This window comes from Pipra filicauda, unplaced genomic scaffold, assembly GCF_003945595.2.
Source record: "Pipra filicauda isolate LSUMZ 115617 unplaced genomic scaffold, ASM394559v2 scaffold304_size882533_pilon, whole genome shotgun sequence".
In the NCBI taxonomy this organism is placed as follows: Eukaryota; Metazoa; Chordata; class Aves; order Passeriformes; family Pipridae; genus Pipra; species Pipra filicauda.
The window spans coordinates 519,797-537,807 of NW_024104426.1; the positions used below are offsets into that span (position 1 = coordinate 519,797).

General features: G+C 43.2%; 1 protein-coding gene across 3 annotated transcripts; it reads left to right on the forward strand.

Moving 5' to 3' along the window:
• The first annotated feature begins 400 nt into the window (after positions 1-400).
• Positions 401-17,003, forward strand: PCNX4 (pecanex 4). 3 transcript variants are annotated; one of them, XM_027711761.2, is made up of 12 exons: positions 401-1,026; positions 3,576-3,628; positions 4,269-4,995; positions 6,624-6,803; positions 6,892-7,406; positions 8,221-8,321; positions 8,470-8,592; positions 8,850-9,213; positions 12,377-12,480; positions 12,927-13,963; positions 14,496-14,682; positions 15,035-17,003. In XM_027711761.2, exons 3-12 carry the CDS (start codon positions 4,307-4,309, stop codon positions 15,284-15,286), a joined length of 3,552 nt encoding a protein of 1,183 aa, XP_027567562.1. In that variant the 5' UTR covers positions 401-1,026; positions 3,576-3,628; positions 4,269-4,306; the 3' UTR covers positions 15,287-17,003. The 3 variants fall into 3 exon arrangements, with proteins under 3 accessions (XP_027567562.1, XP_027567571.1, XP_027567564.1); XM_027711763.2 differs by lacking the exon at positions 401-1,026 and adding an exon at positions 1,052-1,643; XM_027711770.2 differs by lacking the exon at positions 6,624-6,803.
• Positions 17,004-18,011: the final 1,008 nt, after the last annotated feature.

Sequence of the window (18,011 nt, forward strand, 5' to 3'; positions counted from 1 at the left end):
GGGTTTGCACTTTTGTTAATGTGGGAAGATTATGAATAGGATCAAAAAGGCGATGAAAAGTAAAGGCTCCAACACTTCCACACCAACTTTCAGCGGGTCGGAAAGACACTTGAGGAAACCCAAGCTGCCTGGGTGACAAATTATTCACTGAGGGGGTTCCCTCGCCCTTCTCTCCACTTCGGGAGCTGCTGCTCCGGCACAGCTACGGAGACGCCTCTCACCGCATTTTACAGCACAAGGACGATGGTTGTGTGTGGAAGCCGAGCTGCGAACGCCCCACCTGGAGGGGCTGGAGCGCAAATTCTGTGAGGAGCGGCTGAGGGAGCCGGGGGGGCTCAGCCCGGAGAAAAGGAGGCTCGGGGGGGATCTCGTCGCTCTCTGCAGCTCCCTGACAGGAGGTTGTAGCCAGGTGCGGGTCGGGCTCTGCTCCCAGGGAACAGTGACAGGAACAGAGGACATCGTCTTAAGCTGAGCTAGGGGAGGTTTAGGTTGGACATTAGGAGGAATTTCTTCACAAAAAGGGCGATCGGACACTTGAACGGGCTGCCGTTCAAGGGAGGTGGCGGAGCCGCGGTCCCTGGAGGTGTTTAAGGAAAGACTGGATGTGGCACTCAGTGCCATGGTCTGGTTGGCACGGTGGTGTTGGGTCACAGGTTGGACTGCATGATCTCAGTGGTCTTTGCCAACCTAATTAATTCTGTGATGCCGCCGCGGGACGCGGGCTCGGGGCACAGCCCGCTGTGAGGGGGCAGGAAGGCGATCGCCCCTCACCGCCCCCGGGCCGACCCCGCCGAGGAGCCGCTCGGGGCAGCCCCGACGGCCCCGCGAACCGGAGCCATTTCCCGCAGGCAGCGGGTCCGCGCCGGGTGCCTCAGGCGGGCAAAATGGCGGCGGCAGCTGAGGGGAGGGAGAAGGGGCGGGGAGAGCACGGCCGCGCTCCGCCATCCTCCTCCTCATCCTCCTCCTCCCGCCGCCGGCTCGGCCCGGTCCCTGATCCCCCTGCCCCGCTCCGAGCCCCGGCCACAGGTAGGTGCCGGCCTCGCTGAGGCTCTTTGTCGCGGGTTTGCCCCCCCCGGCCGTGCTGCCCGGCGACCCATCCTCTCCGGAGCTGAGATCACAGAGGTGTTTTTTGCGGTCGCTTGGTTGGGTCTTTTAATTTATGTGCCATCCGCAGATGAGGTGAGACCGAGGTGGGTTGGTGGGAAGAGTGGCGGCTCCGGTGGGAGCCCGCCTGGTCAGGGGCAGAGGTGCTTCGGGAGGAGGTGGCCTGTGACCTTTCCCGAAGGTGGTCCTGAGATGCTCATCCCAAAGCTGGATGGGGAGTGTTGTCCCAAAATGCTGCGTCCCCAGCCTCAGTGGGGGGTGGCATCAGCTGAGCAGAGGGCCCCAGCCTGCTCTGGCTGGCTCCTGGCTGGAAAGTTGGCCTGTGGAATCGTTAACCAGGGATGTCTAACCAGTGGAATCTCTGACTGGGGGTGCAGGTGTCCGGGCACACAGGTGGGCACAAGGTGTGCCTGGGTTTGCCTGGACGGGGGATGCCACAAACTCTTCTTTATCTTCCACCACCGTCCACCCTCCTGTGCTAGCAGGGGGTTTGTAGTCCTCACTTGCCCTCACGTGAAAACACCTGGAAGACCACCAAGGTAAGTATTTTTAAGACTTATGTGTTTCAGCTGCCTAGGTGGCAGTCAGCTGTACACATATTCTATAATCTGCTGGAAATAAACCCAAACCAAACTGAACTGACCCACCACCAGCATACATGAAGGATGATGTTCATTTAGACCAAAATTCGTGCCCTCCTGTGAATTTCTACCTAAATTTGAGGCAAGATTTGCTTTGTTTCCTTCTGTAATAGGAACAAAGAGAGGATATTGCAGGGGAGAACTGGTTAAGTGACTGTATGGTGTTGAAGCCCTTTTGCCATCCTTGTTGTGGCAGTATCCAAGTCACATGGATCCCCGCTGGTGATGACAGGCTGTTGTGTCAATTGTTTGGGTAACCAGGCAAGTTGTCAAAGTGGGACCAGGCCTGTATGTCAGGAATGTATATTGAAGCCAGGTCCTGTAAACACTCACTGATCTATGGAGTCTTGTTGCTAGGGCTTTGCACTGGAATTAAGAGACACATATGAGTCCCTCTTTGAAGTCCTCATGTGCTACCTGACTACTTGGAAGCCAGGAGGATGGTTGCGGATAGAGTTTCCGTAGTTTGTGAGCTTCAGTCTCAGGATTTTCATTTATAAATAAATTCACGTCTTTCCATAGCTCGTTTTGGAGTGGAGCCAAGCAGAACTATATTGTTTATGTGTGTAGATTTTTGTGTCTCACACAAAGATGCCTATTGTTTACCCAGAAACTGTAAGAGGAATGTTTTGTTAACATTTAGTTAGCAATATAAACTGACAAACACAAGCGCAGACCAGAAATCAAAACAAAAATAGCCCTTCTTGGAACAGAAAAACACAGCTGCCTGAAAACTGTTTTTCAAGGAAAACTATGCACCTATTGGTTCCATGTTTGTTTTAAAACTCAGGTTCTGTCATTTATGTGCCTATAAAACTTCAGTTGCCTGTAACTTTCACAGCAGCTTAGTCTCATACCCATGTACCCTCTAAACAATGCTTATTTTTCTAAAGAAGATTGGCTGAATTGTGATTTTTTTTTTTTAAATTACATTTGAAATTTGTTTTTAGTTGGGTGTGTCACTGTTACGTTTTCAAATTCCTGAGCTGACTGGGATGAATTCCCCTCTCCATTGTCAGCATGTGTCTTTTCCATTAGGACTTGCTGCCTTCTCCCTACTTTAAGAAGCTTTCAGTGGCTTGAAATACTGTGATCAAAAAATCCCTGTGTTTTAAATATTTTATATTTAAAAAAAAAATAAGTTCCACGTCCTACATGGAGAGTAGTTACAGAGCCCGTGGGGTCCTGCTTTTCATGGTGGAGTGTATTGAATTAGTGGACCCTGAATGCAAATTTCCAGTCGTGATAATGCCCGTGAATGACCTTTAATCTCTCAGTTGTGCTGTTTCTGACTTCATTCCATGATGACCAACATCTGCCTACAGTCAAATGATTGATACCTGTTTAAATGAAAGGGGTAAATTGTTCTTAGAAGAGCCCAGAAGCATTTGGTATTTTAGAAAGAAGGGATCACAGCAGTTTGGCAACTCCATGGCAGCAGGGTGTTTAATTTTTAGTGCCAGGATGGCAGTGGGTGTTCATCAGACTGTACAGGTCCAGCGGAAGAAAGTCAGAATTTCAGAACTTGCACATCTCCTAATGCACACCAACATCTCTTTTTTAGAATTATTATTAATGAAGTGCTTTGGCACTGCATTTCTGTGCTGCTTTTTTCACCCTATTTCTTAGTTTGAGTATTTCTACCTGTCATTCATAGACTCTTGCTTTCATGACTAGTAGCACAGAATTATATTTTAATATCATTGGTACCACCTTACATTCATTATTTCTACACTGCCTGATCCCCTCTAAATGAGTATTTGTACCCGATTCCAGTTTGATGGGTCATTGTAAGTGTTTACAGGTTATCTTTTGTTTCCTTTTTTCCAGCTTTCTCCACTGACATACAGAAGAATATATGCTGACTCTGCTACAAACCACAAGTACTGTATTTATTTTTTTAATTTTATGTGTTTTAGGAAGCAGAAAGCGAACTCTTAGTTCATTGTACTGCTGAGTACAGTGAGATCCTGTTCTGCAACTGGGCTGTGTAGGGAGGACACTAACAATGCTGATGTGGAAAGTAATTTTTAATGCTTCTACTAATATTTTCCTGCATTGAGTTTATTACATAAGGCTTTGATTTTTACAGGGACCTCTGTGTGCCTGTAGCCTTGCACTTATGTGGCTACTCACTGAAATCCCTGACTCTTCTGTTTGTATAAGGAGATCTTTAACAGGATTATTTGGAATTAGAGCTCTGTGGCAAGATGCAATTGGAATTAGACCAGGTGGGGAAAAGTGTCACTTTTAGGAAGGTGTTCTGGTGTGGAAATGAGCTAGTTTTATCATCTCCCAAGAACAGGTTATTTGTTTTATTCGGTGCCTAAAGCTTCAGATTAAAGAATATGTTCACGTTTTAAAATAGGTGTTTGCTTAGTAGTTGTATTCTGGCAGATTCTAACCCTGACGTGTCGGAATTCCACTGTAACTCGGTAAATAAAAATTAGACACGAGAATCCCCTGGGTCCTGAGCTGCAGAATCAGTAATGTTTCCGTATTTTCCTTTCTGTTCTCTCACAGGAAAGATGGCACTCAGCCAGCATTCCTGAGTCACAAGGATGGGGCCAGATGTACCTCTGCTCAACGATTACAAACAGGAGTTCTTCTTGAAGCGCTTTCCTCAGACTGTGCTGGGAGGTCCCCGGCTCAGATTAGGCTATTGTGCCCCTCCCTACATATATGTGAACCAGATCATTCTCTTTCTGACACCATGGGTTTGGGGAGGAGTAGGAACACTCTTGTACCAGCTGGGAGTCATGAAGGACTACTGCACTGCAGCACTGTCAGGAGGACTGATGTTTGTCACTGCACTTGCTCTCCAGATGACAAATCTACATGCAAAGCAGAAAACAGTGACAGTAGAGAGAATGCAAATTCAGAATACCCTGACAGATGAAGATGAGTTTGAATTTTCCAGCTGTGTAGGTTCAGAGACAGTAAAATTTATTATTCCTGGCAAGAAGTATATAATCAACACTGTATTTCATTCCCTTCTGGCAGGGGTATTGTGTGGGCTGGGAACTTGGTATTTGCTGCCAAACAGAATAACCTTGTTATATAGCAACATTGGAGGAACTGTTGTGATCTTTGTATTTGGATGGGTGACCATATGTATAGGAGAGTATTCATTAATCATAAACACAGCTACTGAAACAGCCACTTTCCAAGCACTGGATACTTATGAAATCACTGCTCTGATGAGACCTTTCTACATCTTTGTCTTTATTGCAGTGGATCTTGCACACAGGTAAACCTAATAATGCATTTAGCTAATTTAAGTAGTGGTTATTCTGTGTCTTTTTGATGAGAGAGATGAAATTATTCTTCTGAGGAAAATTTATTTTGGGATTTTAATCAACTGTAGGGACTTCGAAGAAAGAAACCAGATATGTGTATGGTGAAAATTGAGGCTCTGTGCTGTGTATAAAAGGTTCCTAAATTTTTATAGCATTCCATGTAAATTAGGAAGAACAGTTAAAGCAGTTTGTACATATGATACAGGTAAAATTGTCTTCTACCATGTAATTTTTAGTATTTTTGTACCAGAGCATTTCCATCACTATCCTTTTGAAAAATGTGTTTTGAAAACACATGTTCCTCACCTGGAATTGTAGATCTAAACACTGCGGACTTCAGGAATACTGGATTTATGTCCAGATTTCATCCTGGAATATATTCTCATTTAATCTCTGCAAAACAATTGCAGAGTGTTTTAAACAACAGGCAAAAAAAAAAAAGGACTCTAAATTTGGTTTTAATGAGTGGATAAGCAAATGTGAGCATTGCTATATCTTGGTTGTATGGATTTTGAACTTGAATTTTTAAATGCTCTTGTAATACAAAAGAGCTACAAATAGGAGACTTCTATATTTCTGTTTTTCAGATGGGTTTTTCTTAACAAGTATTTGCAGAATCTCTTAAAGCAAGATGCTTTTAGATTTACTTTATGCATTCATTCTCCCTGTCGAGTGATATTTATATCACTTTGTCACATGTACATATTTTATGGTTGGGGTACTTCAGATGCATTAAAAAAAAAAAAGCACGTTTGATTTTACTAGTTTTGCACTTGGAGATGTCTGTGTTAAAGATTTACCCTCATTTCCACTTCAGTTAAGTTAGGAGAATTATACTCCAAATTCTTTTAATTTCCTGAGGAGAAAATTCAGACATTGTCTAAATTCCTGATAAAATTCCTTTGAGGCTTACTTGCTTATTTATTAAAAAGTAGAGAGAAACCAAATATCTTGGCAGTCCACCTTTAACTGAATTAGCTAGCTGGTGAACTACATATGACATAGAATTTATGCAGGTTTCTGACACTGATCTTTGTATTTTTACAGGACGATTTTGACACTTTTATATAGAAAATAATATTTTATATTCCTAAAGAGAGTTTAGGTGTACAGGCAACATGCCAGTTCTTCCAGTGTTAAGACTTACCTCTTGGGTCTTGGACTGGCATAAAGTTTTGCTTTTGTGATTCTGAAAAAAATATTTTGCATTTTTTTTGTTAAACTATTGAGGTTTTGGAGCCTGTGGACCTTTCTTTTTGCACAAGTATTTCTTCAGTGTATTATCACAGCAGTATCAAAACAACTGGGATAATTGCATGACTGGATTCATCTGCATAATCCAGACTTCAGATCTCTTAAATGGAAAATTGGGCTGTGTTCTGATGTTCTAATTAATGTGTTACTGCCCCAAGCATTAATGTATGTCCTTATTTTTCCTTTTAAAACATCGTAATTGAGGTTTTGTAGGTTGAATACGTAATGGTTTTACTTTGGACTTTGCTGTGTATTTAAACGAAAATCCCACACATAAGTTACCCTTTCCTTCACAGAAGTCAAATCCATTTCTTCTTTTATCCAGGTTTGCTGTCAACGCACCCATTCTAGAACAGACAAACCAGATTTTGCACATCCTATTTCTTTTCCTGCCATTCTTGTGGGCAATGGGAATTCTGCCCCCGCTTGACGCACTTTTTCTGTGGGGAATGGAACAACTGTTGGAGTTTGGACTAGGAGGTTCACCTATGTCAAGTAACACAAAGTAAATGTTTATATGATTGTAAAATATATCAGTATTGTTCATAACCTTTTTCTTTTCAAGCAAATCTTTTTTATTTTCTCCTTCACAGGTTATTAGTAATGTTTCTCATTTCTGCTGGAACAGCAATAGCATCGTATTTCATTCCCAGCACTCTCGGTGTGATCCTCTTCATGACTGGATTTGGGTTCATACTGAGTCTTAACCTAAGCGAGATTGGTTTTGCCTTCAATCACACCATGATCAGCCATTTAGCCTCCAGCAAACCTAAAAATATGCACAGAGGTCTTAGGATGCAATTTGGGTGGAGGGAATTTATTTTCTATTTGACTGTGTTGACATCTGCCCTCACGGAAGCGAGTCTGCTGCACCGATTTGCAGGCTCTTCATCATTCTCCCAGGCCAGTCCTCAGGCCATAGCAAGTTACATTCTGATCCTATTACTTATAATTATGTGGATTCTTAGAGAGATTCAGAGAGTGTACTTGTTTGGAGTCTTCCGAAACCCCTTTTACCCAAAGGATGTCAGGACTGTGACTGTGTTCATGGAGAAGCAAAGAAGGCTAATGAAAGTTGGTGTTGTCAGGAGGATTTTACTAACTCTAGGTAGGAATACACACTGTCTGTTGTTTGTTAGATGATGCTTGTAGGGAGATTGAAACAACACTAAAACTGCTGTATGTGCAAGATTCTATAAATGAACTAAAAAAACAAATAGCTTGAAATACTTGTTGATGTCTTGGTAAATTGTGCATTGAGGTCAAAGTTACTGGTCCAGAATATTTGAAAGTGATTTTATTTATTTTTTTTTTAGGGGTGAACCTAAAAAGTTCAGCTTTTTAAAAGCCCAGCTCAGAAAGCAAGGCCTTTTAAAGGATTTTAGTTATGACTTAAGTACTCACTTTTGAAAAAAATGGCACTTGCAGATTTTTTAAAAGGTTCTCACAACAAAGTGATCTAAGAGTTTTCAAATGACTAAACATTTGGTTCTTACAACTTGCTAGGAAAGGGAACCTCCTTTCTGGCAGGTCAGGGAGAAATGCATCTGGCTTGAGGGAATAAAAATTTGATTTAAACTATTTCATAAAGAAGCATTAATTTGGGAAAGTGGATTGATGACTGCTATTCCATGTTTATTTTTACTTATTTGAGTATTCCCATTCTCTTGGAGAAACAAATAAAGGCCAGAAAAACCGTAATAGCAAGTAACAACTGAGCACTGATGTAAATGTTTGCTGTCCTGGGCCATTAGTGCAAACAAGCCGTTCGATATCCTGGGAGTGTAACACAAAGAGGAGTTTGATAATGAAGGGAAGAGTTTTTTTAATAAGATTTCCATTCTGCAATAAGACTGCTTACCTCTGTAGACTTTTATTATGTTTTTGAAAGGAAATCAATGATTGTTTTATTTCAATTCCAGTGTCTCCGTTTGCTATGATAGCGTTCCTGTCACTAGACCGTTCGCTACAAAACCTTCATTCTGTGTCTGTTTGCATTGGATTCACGAGAATATTTAGGATGGTAATTTGAATTTTAAATCTGTTAGCCTAAGAAATGCTCTTCTGCGTGATTTAAGTATTAAGGTGGCTTGGAAGAAACGTTCCAGGTCATGAAAGCAGAGATAAATAGATACATTTTTAAATGTGTGTCTAACATATCTCTGTTTTAGGTCTGGCAGAATACAGAAAATGCCTTACTGGACATTGTGATTGTGTCAATAGCACAAATGTTGGTGTTTAATCCAGACCTCTGGTGGAACAGAAGCCTTGATACAGGAATCAGACTCTTGCTGGTAATTGTCATAATGTAAATTTAAGCAGGTAGTTGTCACTTATTTTCTTGAGAATAAGAAAGTCCTTATTTCCTTGCTTTCTCCTGTTAGAGAATTACAGAGTCCAGAAGCTAAGAACTGTGTACTAAGATAAATAGTAACACCCATCAATGATAGCCATGCTTAATTTTCATAAAATCATTGTAGCCAAGGCAGCTCTGGCAGTGCTGAATATGACAGGGGCTACAAATGACATGCTTGTTGTCTGTATCCCACAGGTTGGTCTCCTCCGGGATCGCCTGCTCCAGTTTGTGTCCAAGCTGCAGTTTGCCTTGGCCATTCTCTTGACATCGTGGACAGAGAAGAAACAGCGCCGGAAATCCACCGCCGCCTTGATCACCCTCAACGTGGTTTTCTTCCCCATCCTGCTGACCCTCATCGCCATCTCCGCCCTCCTTTCCTCCCCGTTGCTGCCGCTCTTCACGCTGCCCGTGTTCCTGGTCGGGTTTCCCAGGCCTGTCCGGAGCTGGCCGGGACCTGTGGGTGCCACGGCCTGCGTGTGCCCCGACACCGTGTACTACCAGCAGCTGGTGCCCAGCCTGGCAGTGGCCCTGCAGTCTGCACTGGCCACTGGGAGCCTGGGTAGGTGCACAGCAACACTGATGAAGCTAATACCTTAGGAAAGGTGATTTTGCTGGAGAGTGGGAGAACCGTGGTTTAAACCGCGTTTCACGGCGTGGGTTAAATCTGATGCTCAGAGATTGTTCAGTTGAGGAAAAAGTGGGTACTTTGATCCTTCTTGTAGTCAGCCAGTGATAGGATGAAGGGAAACGGCCTCAGGTTGCACCAGGGGAGGTTTAAGTTGGATATTAGGAAAAATTTGTTCACTGTAAAGATTGTCAAGCATTGGAACAGGCTGCCTGGGGAAGTGGTGGAGTCACCATCCCTGGGGGCGTTCAGAAAACGAGTAGATGTGGCACTTGGTGCCCTGGTTTTAGTGGACATAGTGGTGTTCAGCCAAAGGTTGGCCTCTGATGATCTTGGAGGTCTCTTCCAACCCTAACGGTTCTATGACCTCTACTTCTTACATTCCCATAAAAAAAATAACTGTGGTTTGTTCCCTTTAAGGAGAAATTAAATGGTGATGAAACAGTCTCAGTCCTAATGTTTTTATACTGAACAAAAAGGATGGAATGCGTTCATCCCACCTAACTGGAGGCAATAAATTGAGTTCTCCTGCCAGACAGCACAGAGGAAGATGTGTGTCAGACTGCTCCCTGTGGCTGTGTCTATCTCTGCATCGATCCCATTGCTCAGGATCCAGAAGCTGGCTTTGCTGATTTGGTTCTGTTACTTGGTTATGGTGAATATGGACTGGATGTTTGTAAAATACATGATGTAGCACAACTAGAAGTATTCGGTTGAGAACAGAACTGGTTGATAAGACTTAATGTCATATCTTTTGCAGGCAGTCAGGGTAGGATTGTAACAGCACTTGTGGGTTTACAGCCTGTGAAAGGCATCGTGAGGGGGATTTCACAGAATTACAGAAACAGAGGTGAAGAAATGCCTGGTCTTTTTCCCAGCTGGAGACAGGATAACTGTTAAAATTGCAAGCTCGTTGTCTCGAGGAACAGCCTTTGTGTAACCTAAATAATCAGAAGATTGCTGCCCTTAGACAAGAGGCAAGTATTTACATGAGCCTCTTAGAAAATGGCTTATGATTAGACAAAATGGACTAATATTTGAAGGCAGTGAAAGTTAGCCTTAATCATGCTTTTTTGAAGAATATAACCAAGTGCTTTACTTTTACATTTGCTGCACTGTTAGTACTGATTAGAGGGAGGTATTAAACTAGGAAGTGTTTTTCCTCTAGAGAGAGATACTTCAGTTTGCCTACAGCATCAGCCCATCTGTGTTTTATATATACAATATATATATAATATATATATATTTATATCTCTCTTCTGTGTTATGTCTATACATATTTTTATAGGGTTTTTTTCCCCTTTGCCATAATGACTGTGATGGCATGTCTGCCTCAGAATAAATAATTTAAAAGACTAGTCTTGAGGGGGGAGAAAAAGTCTCTTCTTTAATGGGAAAATCTGTGAATGAATGTCTTCAAGCAAGAAAAAATGTGGTGTTCTCAGATGAGTTCAAAATGAAGCAGTACCACTTTGTGTGTCACTAATTTAAACCCGTACTTTTTCTCTGTGTAAAGGAGTTTTAGTAGCTTTAACAGCTAGCAAGAAAGGAATTAAAATCTTTGCAAAATGTTAGCAAGAAAATGCACTTCATTAGCTCAGTGGGATAGAAAAGGTTACTTAAATTTTAACTACAGCTTAATGGTTGGTTTCACTCATTTCATCTTACAGTGTTCTAAAACTAAAATTCTCTGTGCAAGTGAGTGGTCACTGGACATGAGTGACAGCAGAAGCAGGTCATAAACTGGCAGCAAAGTCATGCTTAAGGATAGAACCATTGTTTTAGGGAAGTTGACATTAGGCTATAATTCAAGTACAGTATAACCACCAGTTCTTAAAAAGTTTGGCCTTGCACTTTTTATTGAAATAGGTAGAAAAGAGAAAAGGTACCTTTTGTGTGGCTTTTTTGGACACGAGTGTCATTAATTTTTGCAGTGGGATTTTTGAGTACTAACTACTTTAATGTCATTCAGAACCCTATTTTCAAATTCCAATTTATTTTGTGTGGCTGTATTTTTGGCAATGTCAAGCTTACTACAGTGGGATCAGATTGATTTATGCACAGACACACAGAGGTGTTTCAGATTGACTACAGATGATTTCCTCTGTATCTGCTGTTCGTGCTCAGTGTGTCTGATGTTGATTCACAAATATTTAAGGATGAGCAGGTGCTCTTGCCCTGTCTCTATTTATGTGTCGGTAAAATGGGTGTGCTGTTGTGTCACTGGTGAGCTGACACTTGGTAGAATCATTTACACTCTGGATTTCACATTGTAGGGGATATTTTAGGAAGAAATATAGAAGATACTTCAGGATATTAGGAAGAAATTCTCGCCTGTGAGGGTGGTGAGGACCTGGCACAGGTTGCCCAGAGAAGCTCTGGTTGCCCCATCCCTGGAAGTGTTCAAGGTCAGGTTGGCTGGGGCTTGGAGCAACCTGGTCTAGTGGAAGGTGTCCCTGCCCATGGCAGGGGGTTGGAACTGGATGATCTTTAAGGTCCCTTCCAACCCAAACCATTCTGTGATTCTGTGATTTCCTAATAAAGCTGGAACACAGACAATCAGTTTAGGAACTGGTGCTGTAGGTAACAAATCCTGATTAGTTATGTATTTATTTCTCCCATAACAAATAAACTTCTTACTCCACAGCAAATTGGGCCATTGGGGTACTCATGTGCTATATCATGATTCTTTAATGCATTCAGTCATAAGAATTTTAGGTCTCCAGAGAACATCAGTGGGAACCGAGTGGTTGGAAACGCAGCCAAAGATGATCTTTAATCATGAAAATCATCTCTACAAAGGGAATTAAGGGAATTCTTAACCCTAGTGCAGTATTAATATTGTAGCCTGCAGTGAGGGTTTCCCACTTTTCCACAGCTTTTCTCAAAGTTAACACTGCAGTTTCAAGATCCAGCTTTGCAGCTGGTTTCTTTAGGATTCTAAGGTCCTAGTTAGCCAGTTTTAACTGGTTGTGATGCTGATGCAGAAATATTTTGTGTTTGCAGTTGAATCCTTTCATTGGCAGGGAGAAAAGGTTTTCATCACTATGATACCAAAGTAATACATAGTTTTTATTGGTTTTTTTCCCTTGTCTAGGTCTCTCTCTACCTGGATCACATTACTTGTGCCGCTTTCAGGACAGGCTGATGTGGATATTGGTGCTGGAAAAAGGCTTCACGTACTGTGGTGTTAACATTAAGGTAACTGTATGCTGAGCACTGAGATATTCATGTTTGGAAATCATGAAAACATTTTGCTGTGTAGCATTTCATCAGTGTAACTGATTTACTTGATGCTATAGTTAATTTTTTAAGATGAGGGTTATACTAGCCAGTCATGTGTAGCAGATGTGGAATTTATCATCCAGCTTGTGACACAGTATCTTCAATAAGATAAGATCTGCATGGGGCAAAGATTCATTTAAGACATTGATCTGTGTCTAGTATTGCAGTGAGTGCTCTGTTATTGCATCTGCTCATCTAGCTGTTCTCTCCAGTTAGATTTATAGGTTCAGTGGTGGAAAGTATTGACAATGGAACATATCTTTTAGTTCAGAAAAAATGTTATTGGAAGCAAACAGCTTGCTAGCATATAAAGACATGTCCTGGTGAAGACTAAGAGGAAGTTGTTTTCATGTGTGCTTTAGGGGCTAGAACTGCAGGAAACATCCTGTCATGCTGCTGAAGCTCACAGAGTTGACGAAATTTTTGAAATGGCTTTTGAACATCAGGAGCGCACGAAGATTCTCTCTCCCAATCCCCATTTTGGACACATCCTGACTCCTTGTACTGTGGTACCTGTGCGGCTGTACTCCGACGCCAGGAATGTGTTATCTGGAATCATTGACTCTCATGAGAATTTAAAGCACCTGAAAGATGATTTCATTAAAGTGCTTGTGTGGATGCTTGTCCAGTATTGTTATAAAAAATCAAAGATGTGGGAAAGCCCAGGCAGTGCCAACAAGAACAAACAAGGATCATTTCCAGAAAATCAGCGCAGCGGTGCAGTAGGAAGGTCCAGGGCTCCAAGGGAAGAAGACAGCTTTAGTGTGGATACAGTGGAGGACTGGACTGATGATAGTGACATTTTTGATTTTGAACCCAGTGGCAGAACAAAAGATAGAAAAGAACCTGGGCAGTTGGGACTGACACCAAAAGTGCACCTGTCTATTCCAGGGTCTGTGGAAACACAGAGCCAAGACTTCACAGAAGAAATGTCACCAGAAGATAAATTGTACAAGGCTGTGGTGCTTGGGCTGCCTGCTGTAGACAAAGGGAAACAGCCAGAAGTGTTGCCTCGGGTTGAATTTAGTTGCTCTTACTCAGAGCTGTTGAGCATCCCTGAGGAATGGAGAACAGCACCGGTACCGCCTTCCAAAGTCAGTGAGATGAGGCAGAGGTTTCCAGAGGAATGGTACCACTTCGTTCTGAGTCAGCTGGACTTTTTCCATCTGAAAGAAAAGCCTTCCAATTTACTTGCAGACCTCATGGAAGATAAAGCTTTGAAGGACTTGTACATCCAGGGAGTGCTGTCGTGTTGCTTTGGTCTGTTTGGCCTGGATAACGCTGTACCTGCCCCGAGCCACGTGTTCAGGGCCTACACTGGGGGCATTCCCTGGTCCGTGGGTTTGGACTGGCTAACAGGCAAACCAGAGCTATTCCAGCTGGCATTAAAAGCATTCAGGTAAAAGAAAAACATTCCCTCATATATATGAAAAAATTAGAGAGTCCTGTGCTTTGGAAGTGAATACCACTTCATTGAAGTTATGTTTAACCCGTGTCATTTAAATGTATTTGTAGCTTCTTCCTACATAACCATTGCCTGTGACCCCTGGCAGTGAAGCCTGTGGTATGGAGTTTTCTTCTTTCCTCCCTTCCCAACAGCAGCTGTCTCCAATCTGCTGTGTTAAGTGGGGAAAAAACAACCCATTTTCATTGTCCCCATATCTAAGAGAATTGTGATGGATTTGGATTTTGGCATTTTCCATTATCAGGCAGCAGGAACGGTGTTGGAGGGGAATGAGAGAAGCTTAAGCTGATGTGTTTTAGATCTGGGTGAGCTAAAAGCACAGCCAGACCAACTGGCCGTGGCTCAGCTGACAAGCAGTAACTGACAGGGTTTGGTGGAGCCTTTTTCCACCTTCTGTGGCCCGGAGAGTCTTTCTCCCTCCTGTCTTTGCTGCACAAGTGACCATGTGGTGTTCTGCACCTTTCAGATACACTTTTAAACTTATGGTGGACAAAGCCAGCCTGGGTCCGGTGGAGAACTTTGAAGAGCTGGTGAATTATCTGGAGGAATATGACAGCGACTGGTACATTGGGCTGGTGTCAGACCTGGAGTGGCAGCAGGCAGTTCTGCAGGAAAAGCCATACCTTTTCTCACTGGGGCATGACCCAAGCATGGTAAGAAGAAGAATTACTAGTGAGAAAGGTCTAAATTTGGTTTTCCTTTCCACTGTTCTTTCTTTTCCCTTTGTAATTGTGTTCCCTGACGGCTGTGCAAAGTTTATGTTTGTACTAGAGAGGAACTGACGCTACTGTTGTTGAAAATCACACCACAGATGCAGCAGCATTTCCTGATTATCTCCCTAGATGGAAGAGTCAAAACCAGGAGACTGGTTTATATACTTTACTGTGTTTAAAGGGATGATATTCGTGGCATGTAGCCCCAAGGTTTCATTGAGCTTTGTAACCAAACTGCTCGTGTCTCGTCTCGGAGAACGCACTGGACACCGTGATCTTTTTGTTCTCACAGGGAATTTACACCGGGCGAGTCCTCACTCTTCAGGAATTGCTGGTGCAAGTGGGAAAGCTGAATGCTGAGGCTGTCCGAGGTCAGTGGGCCAACCTGTCCTGGGAGCTGCTCTATGCCACCAACGACGACGAGGAGCGGTACAGCATCCAGGCACACCCGGTGCTGCTGCGCAACCTGACGGTGCAGGCTGCCGACCCGCCCCTGGGCTACCCCGTGTACTCCTCAGAGCTCCTGCAGCTCCCTCTGCTCTAGAATGTCCTTCTCTTTTTTATTACGACTGTGGTTATTTTGTATTTTTCACCTGCATGTTGGGAATCAAATGCTCGTGCTCCATTTGTGCACTACAGATCAGGTTTTTCTCTCGGTGGCGGTGCCAGGCCGGCGCATGTCCTTGGCACAGAGATGGTGCTGGCCAGAACCTTCAGCAGGCAGGAAGCTTGGAATTGTTTTCCTGTTGCTGGAATGTGAGACACCATTGCCTGTGTGGCTGACGAGCCAGATGCTGAAATTCTCTTCTCCAGTTTAGAGAGGAGCAGCACGATTCTGATCATTAACTATTTTTGGTGCATTTTTACTTTTTTTTTTTCTTGGACAGGTGACTTGCACTGCCAGTCAGGTTACAGCTCCCTGTAGTACTGTCTACCCCAGAGTTGGCAACCAAAGTGTACATAGGACTATTTATATGAGGGGTTTTTTATTCTGGCCATTTTTTATTGGACTGAGTTCAGTTCTAGCACTTGTTATATGACTTAAACTGATATTCTGTAGTTGTTTTAAGTTCTCAGCCATGCTTTAACAAAAGTGAGTTCCAAGGGACAATTTTTACAAAAGTATTTGTTTTGGTAAAGAGAGTTTATATAAAACAGTGTGTGCTCTGACACACTGATAACCTGTGTGACCTACTGATGAAAGAAGTAAATGTGTATAATTTGGAGAGTACAAATGGAATAATTTCATCTCCTTCTTCCAGTATCCATATGTATGATATATATTATATATATTATGTTATTTGCAACCTATATCCACCTCACTAACCAGTCTTCCACAAATACAGTGAGAGCTTGATGATGGAGGGGGGGAGGTGGAAATCCAACTGTCTATGCCAGAAGTAATTTATTTTTTTTTAACCTTACCACAGGTTGGAACAGACTTTGGCAGCTGGTTTGCAATATTAGTCTCCTCAAAAGCAGGTCTGGGTCCAGTCTCCAGTGGCTCATTGATCCTGTTCACTACCACCACTTAGTACATAAATGTGGTTTCTCTGTAGGTCAGTAGTTACAATGTATGTACTGCTGGCAAATGCTGAGCAGGGAGCAGGTAATTATATTTCCTTAACCTATAGAATGAATTTAAATGAGACCTGCTCCTTAACTGAAGTAGAACTGGTTTAGAACACCCAGCCTAGTCTGATTTGGAGCATGTTTATTACTTTTACTCCTCATTGTCACAAAGCAGTGTACTTGGGTGCTGGCTATTTCTTCTGATCAGTCACTATAAATGATTTTTAAAAACTATGCACGTGGTGTAGTGGAATTCCAAAGCAGTCAGGAGACACCTGTTTGATGCCATGCTTGGCCCTGAGCTGCATGTGGAAATTCAGAGTCATGGAAGAGATCTGGAAGGGGCTTGTAGAGAGAACCTATTTCAGCTCCCTCAGAAGGAACTACCCTGGCAAATGTTTACTCTGATGTAAAACTTCCAATACCAGGCGTGTCACGAACCCCTCAAGTAGTTCACTCCAGTTCTTTGCTATTCTTGCAGCAATTGGAAAGTTGGGAGTTATTTCCTGAATCCAGTTAACCCTCCCTGCCTCATTGTAAACCTCTTAATACTTGTCTTCCATACGGTCACAGAAAATTTAATGACCTTTTTTTTTGCAGCAGCAGTCTTTTATTCAGAGATAGCTGTGATTTCTGCCCTCATTCTTTGTCTTTTGTAAACTGAATAAAGTAGTTGAGAAGAAAAATGAGAGCTGTGATGCTTTTCCCTTGGTTTCCTCGGGTTCTCTCCATGTGGTACCCAGCCTTCTTGAGGAGTGTTGCTGGTAACCGGCCCCGGAGTTCAGCAGAGATCCTGATTGGTACCAGATGGAGGAGCACAATTAGTGATGGGCAGAATTCCTGTTTGTGCACAGGAATGTGGGGCTGGGCTGTAATGCCCTGCAACATCCTGTCCCCTGCTATCACAGGCAGTGTGTCCCACGCCCCTCACTCACTGCTGCACGGAGCCATCGGCACATCCCAGCATTTTTTGCTGCAGTGTGATCCCAGTTCCCAATGCCCTTTCCTGTTACACTCTTTTATATTCTTTTTTGGCAGAAACAAAAGTTACAGCCTCTTGTTCTGTGCAGCTGACTGCCCCTGTTCAGCATGTTGGTTTGTTTGCGTGCTCTTGAACCGTGTCCTGTTTGGGTTGGAGCATTTCTTTGATTTACCAGGAATTCAGGAATCAGGGCACCTTCCAGCCTGGCCCTGTCTGTGTGCACAGGCTCCTGTTGGGGTTACCACTGTACTGCACTCAGGATGCAGGACTGGGCTTGGCACAGGCCACCCCACCACTTCCCCCTGTGACCCCTGAGAGCTGCTCTGCTTTGTAACCACGTGTGTGCACCAGCTGTACTCAACTCTTACCAACACCTCCTTGCTTTACAGGCTGTGATGTTCAGCACACAAAGGTAAGTGTAAGACACCTTCATCGTGGCTTTGGAGAACCTTTATTTAAATGACATCAGTTTTACATCCTTTGTAGAGGCTTCTCATCCCCTTTTCTGAGCCTGTGAGGTGGGAGCTGGTGTGTTGTCAAGTGGAGTGGACCCTCCACTCAAGACATTTGCCGTTTGATTAGGGGTTTTGGTTTTTCTTCCTAGACAGTACTTTCCATCTTTGTCATGGCATAAACATGATTTGCTCTGGTTGGAAACCTCCCATAATTTACAAATGGGTTGTTAGTCTTTTATTATCACTCAGTGAAGTAAGGA

Excerpts from the sequence above, each read along its gene's own strand:
- PCNX4 (XM_027711761.2), top strand. The coding sequence starts at position 4,307 with ATGGGGCCAGATGTACCTCTGCTCAACGATTACAAACAGGAGTTCTTC. Across the intron at positions 7,407-8,220 it reads GAGGATTTTACTAACTCTAG|TGTCTCCGTTTGCTATGATA; the intron begins GTAGGAATACAC and ends TTTCAATTCCAG. Across the intron at positions 12,481-12,926 it reads ACTGTGGTGTTAACATTAAG|GGGCTAGAACTGCAGGAAAC; the intron begins GTAACTGTATGC and ends TGTGTGCTTTAG.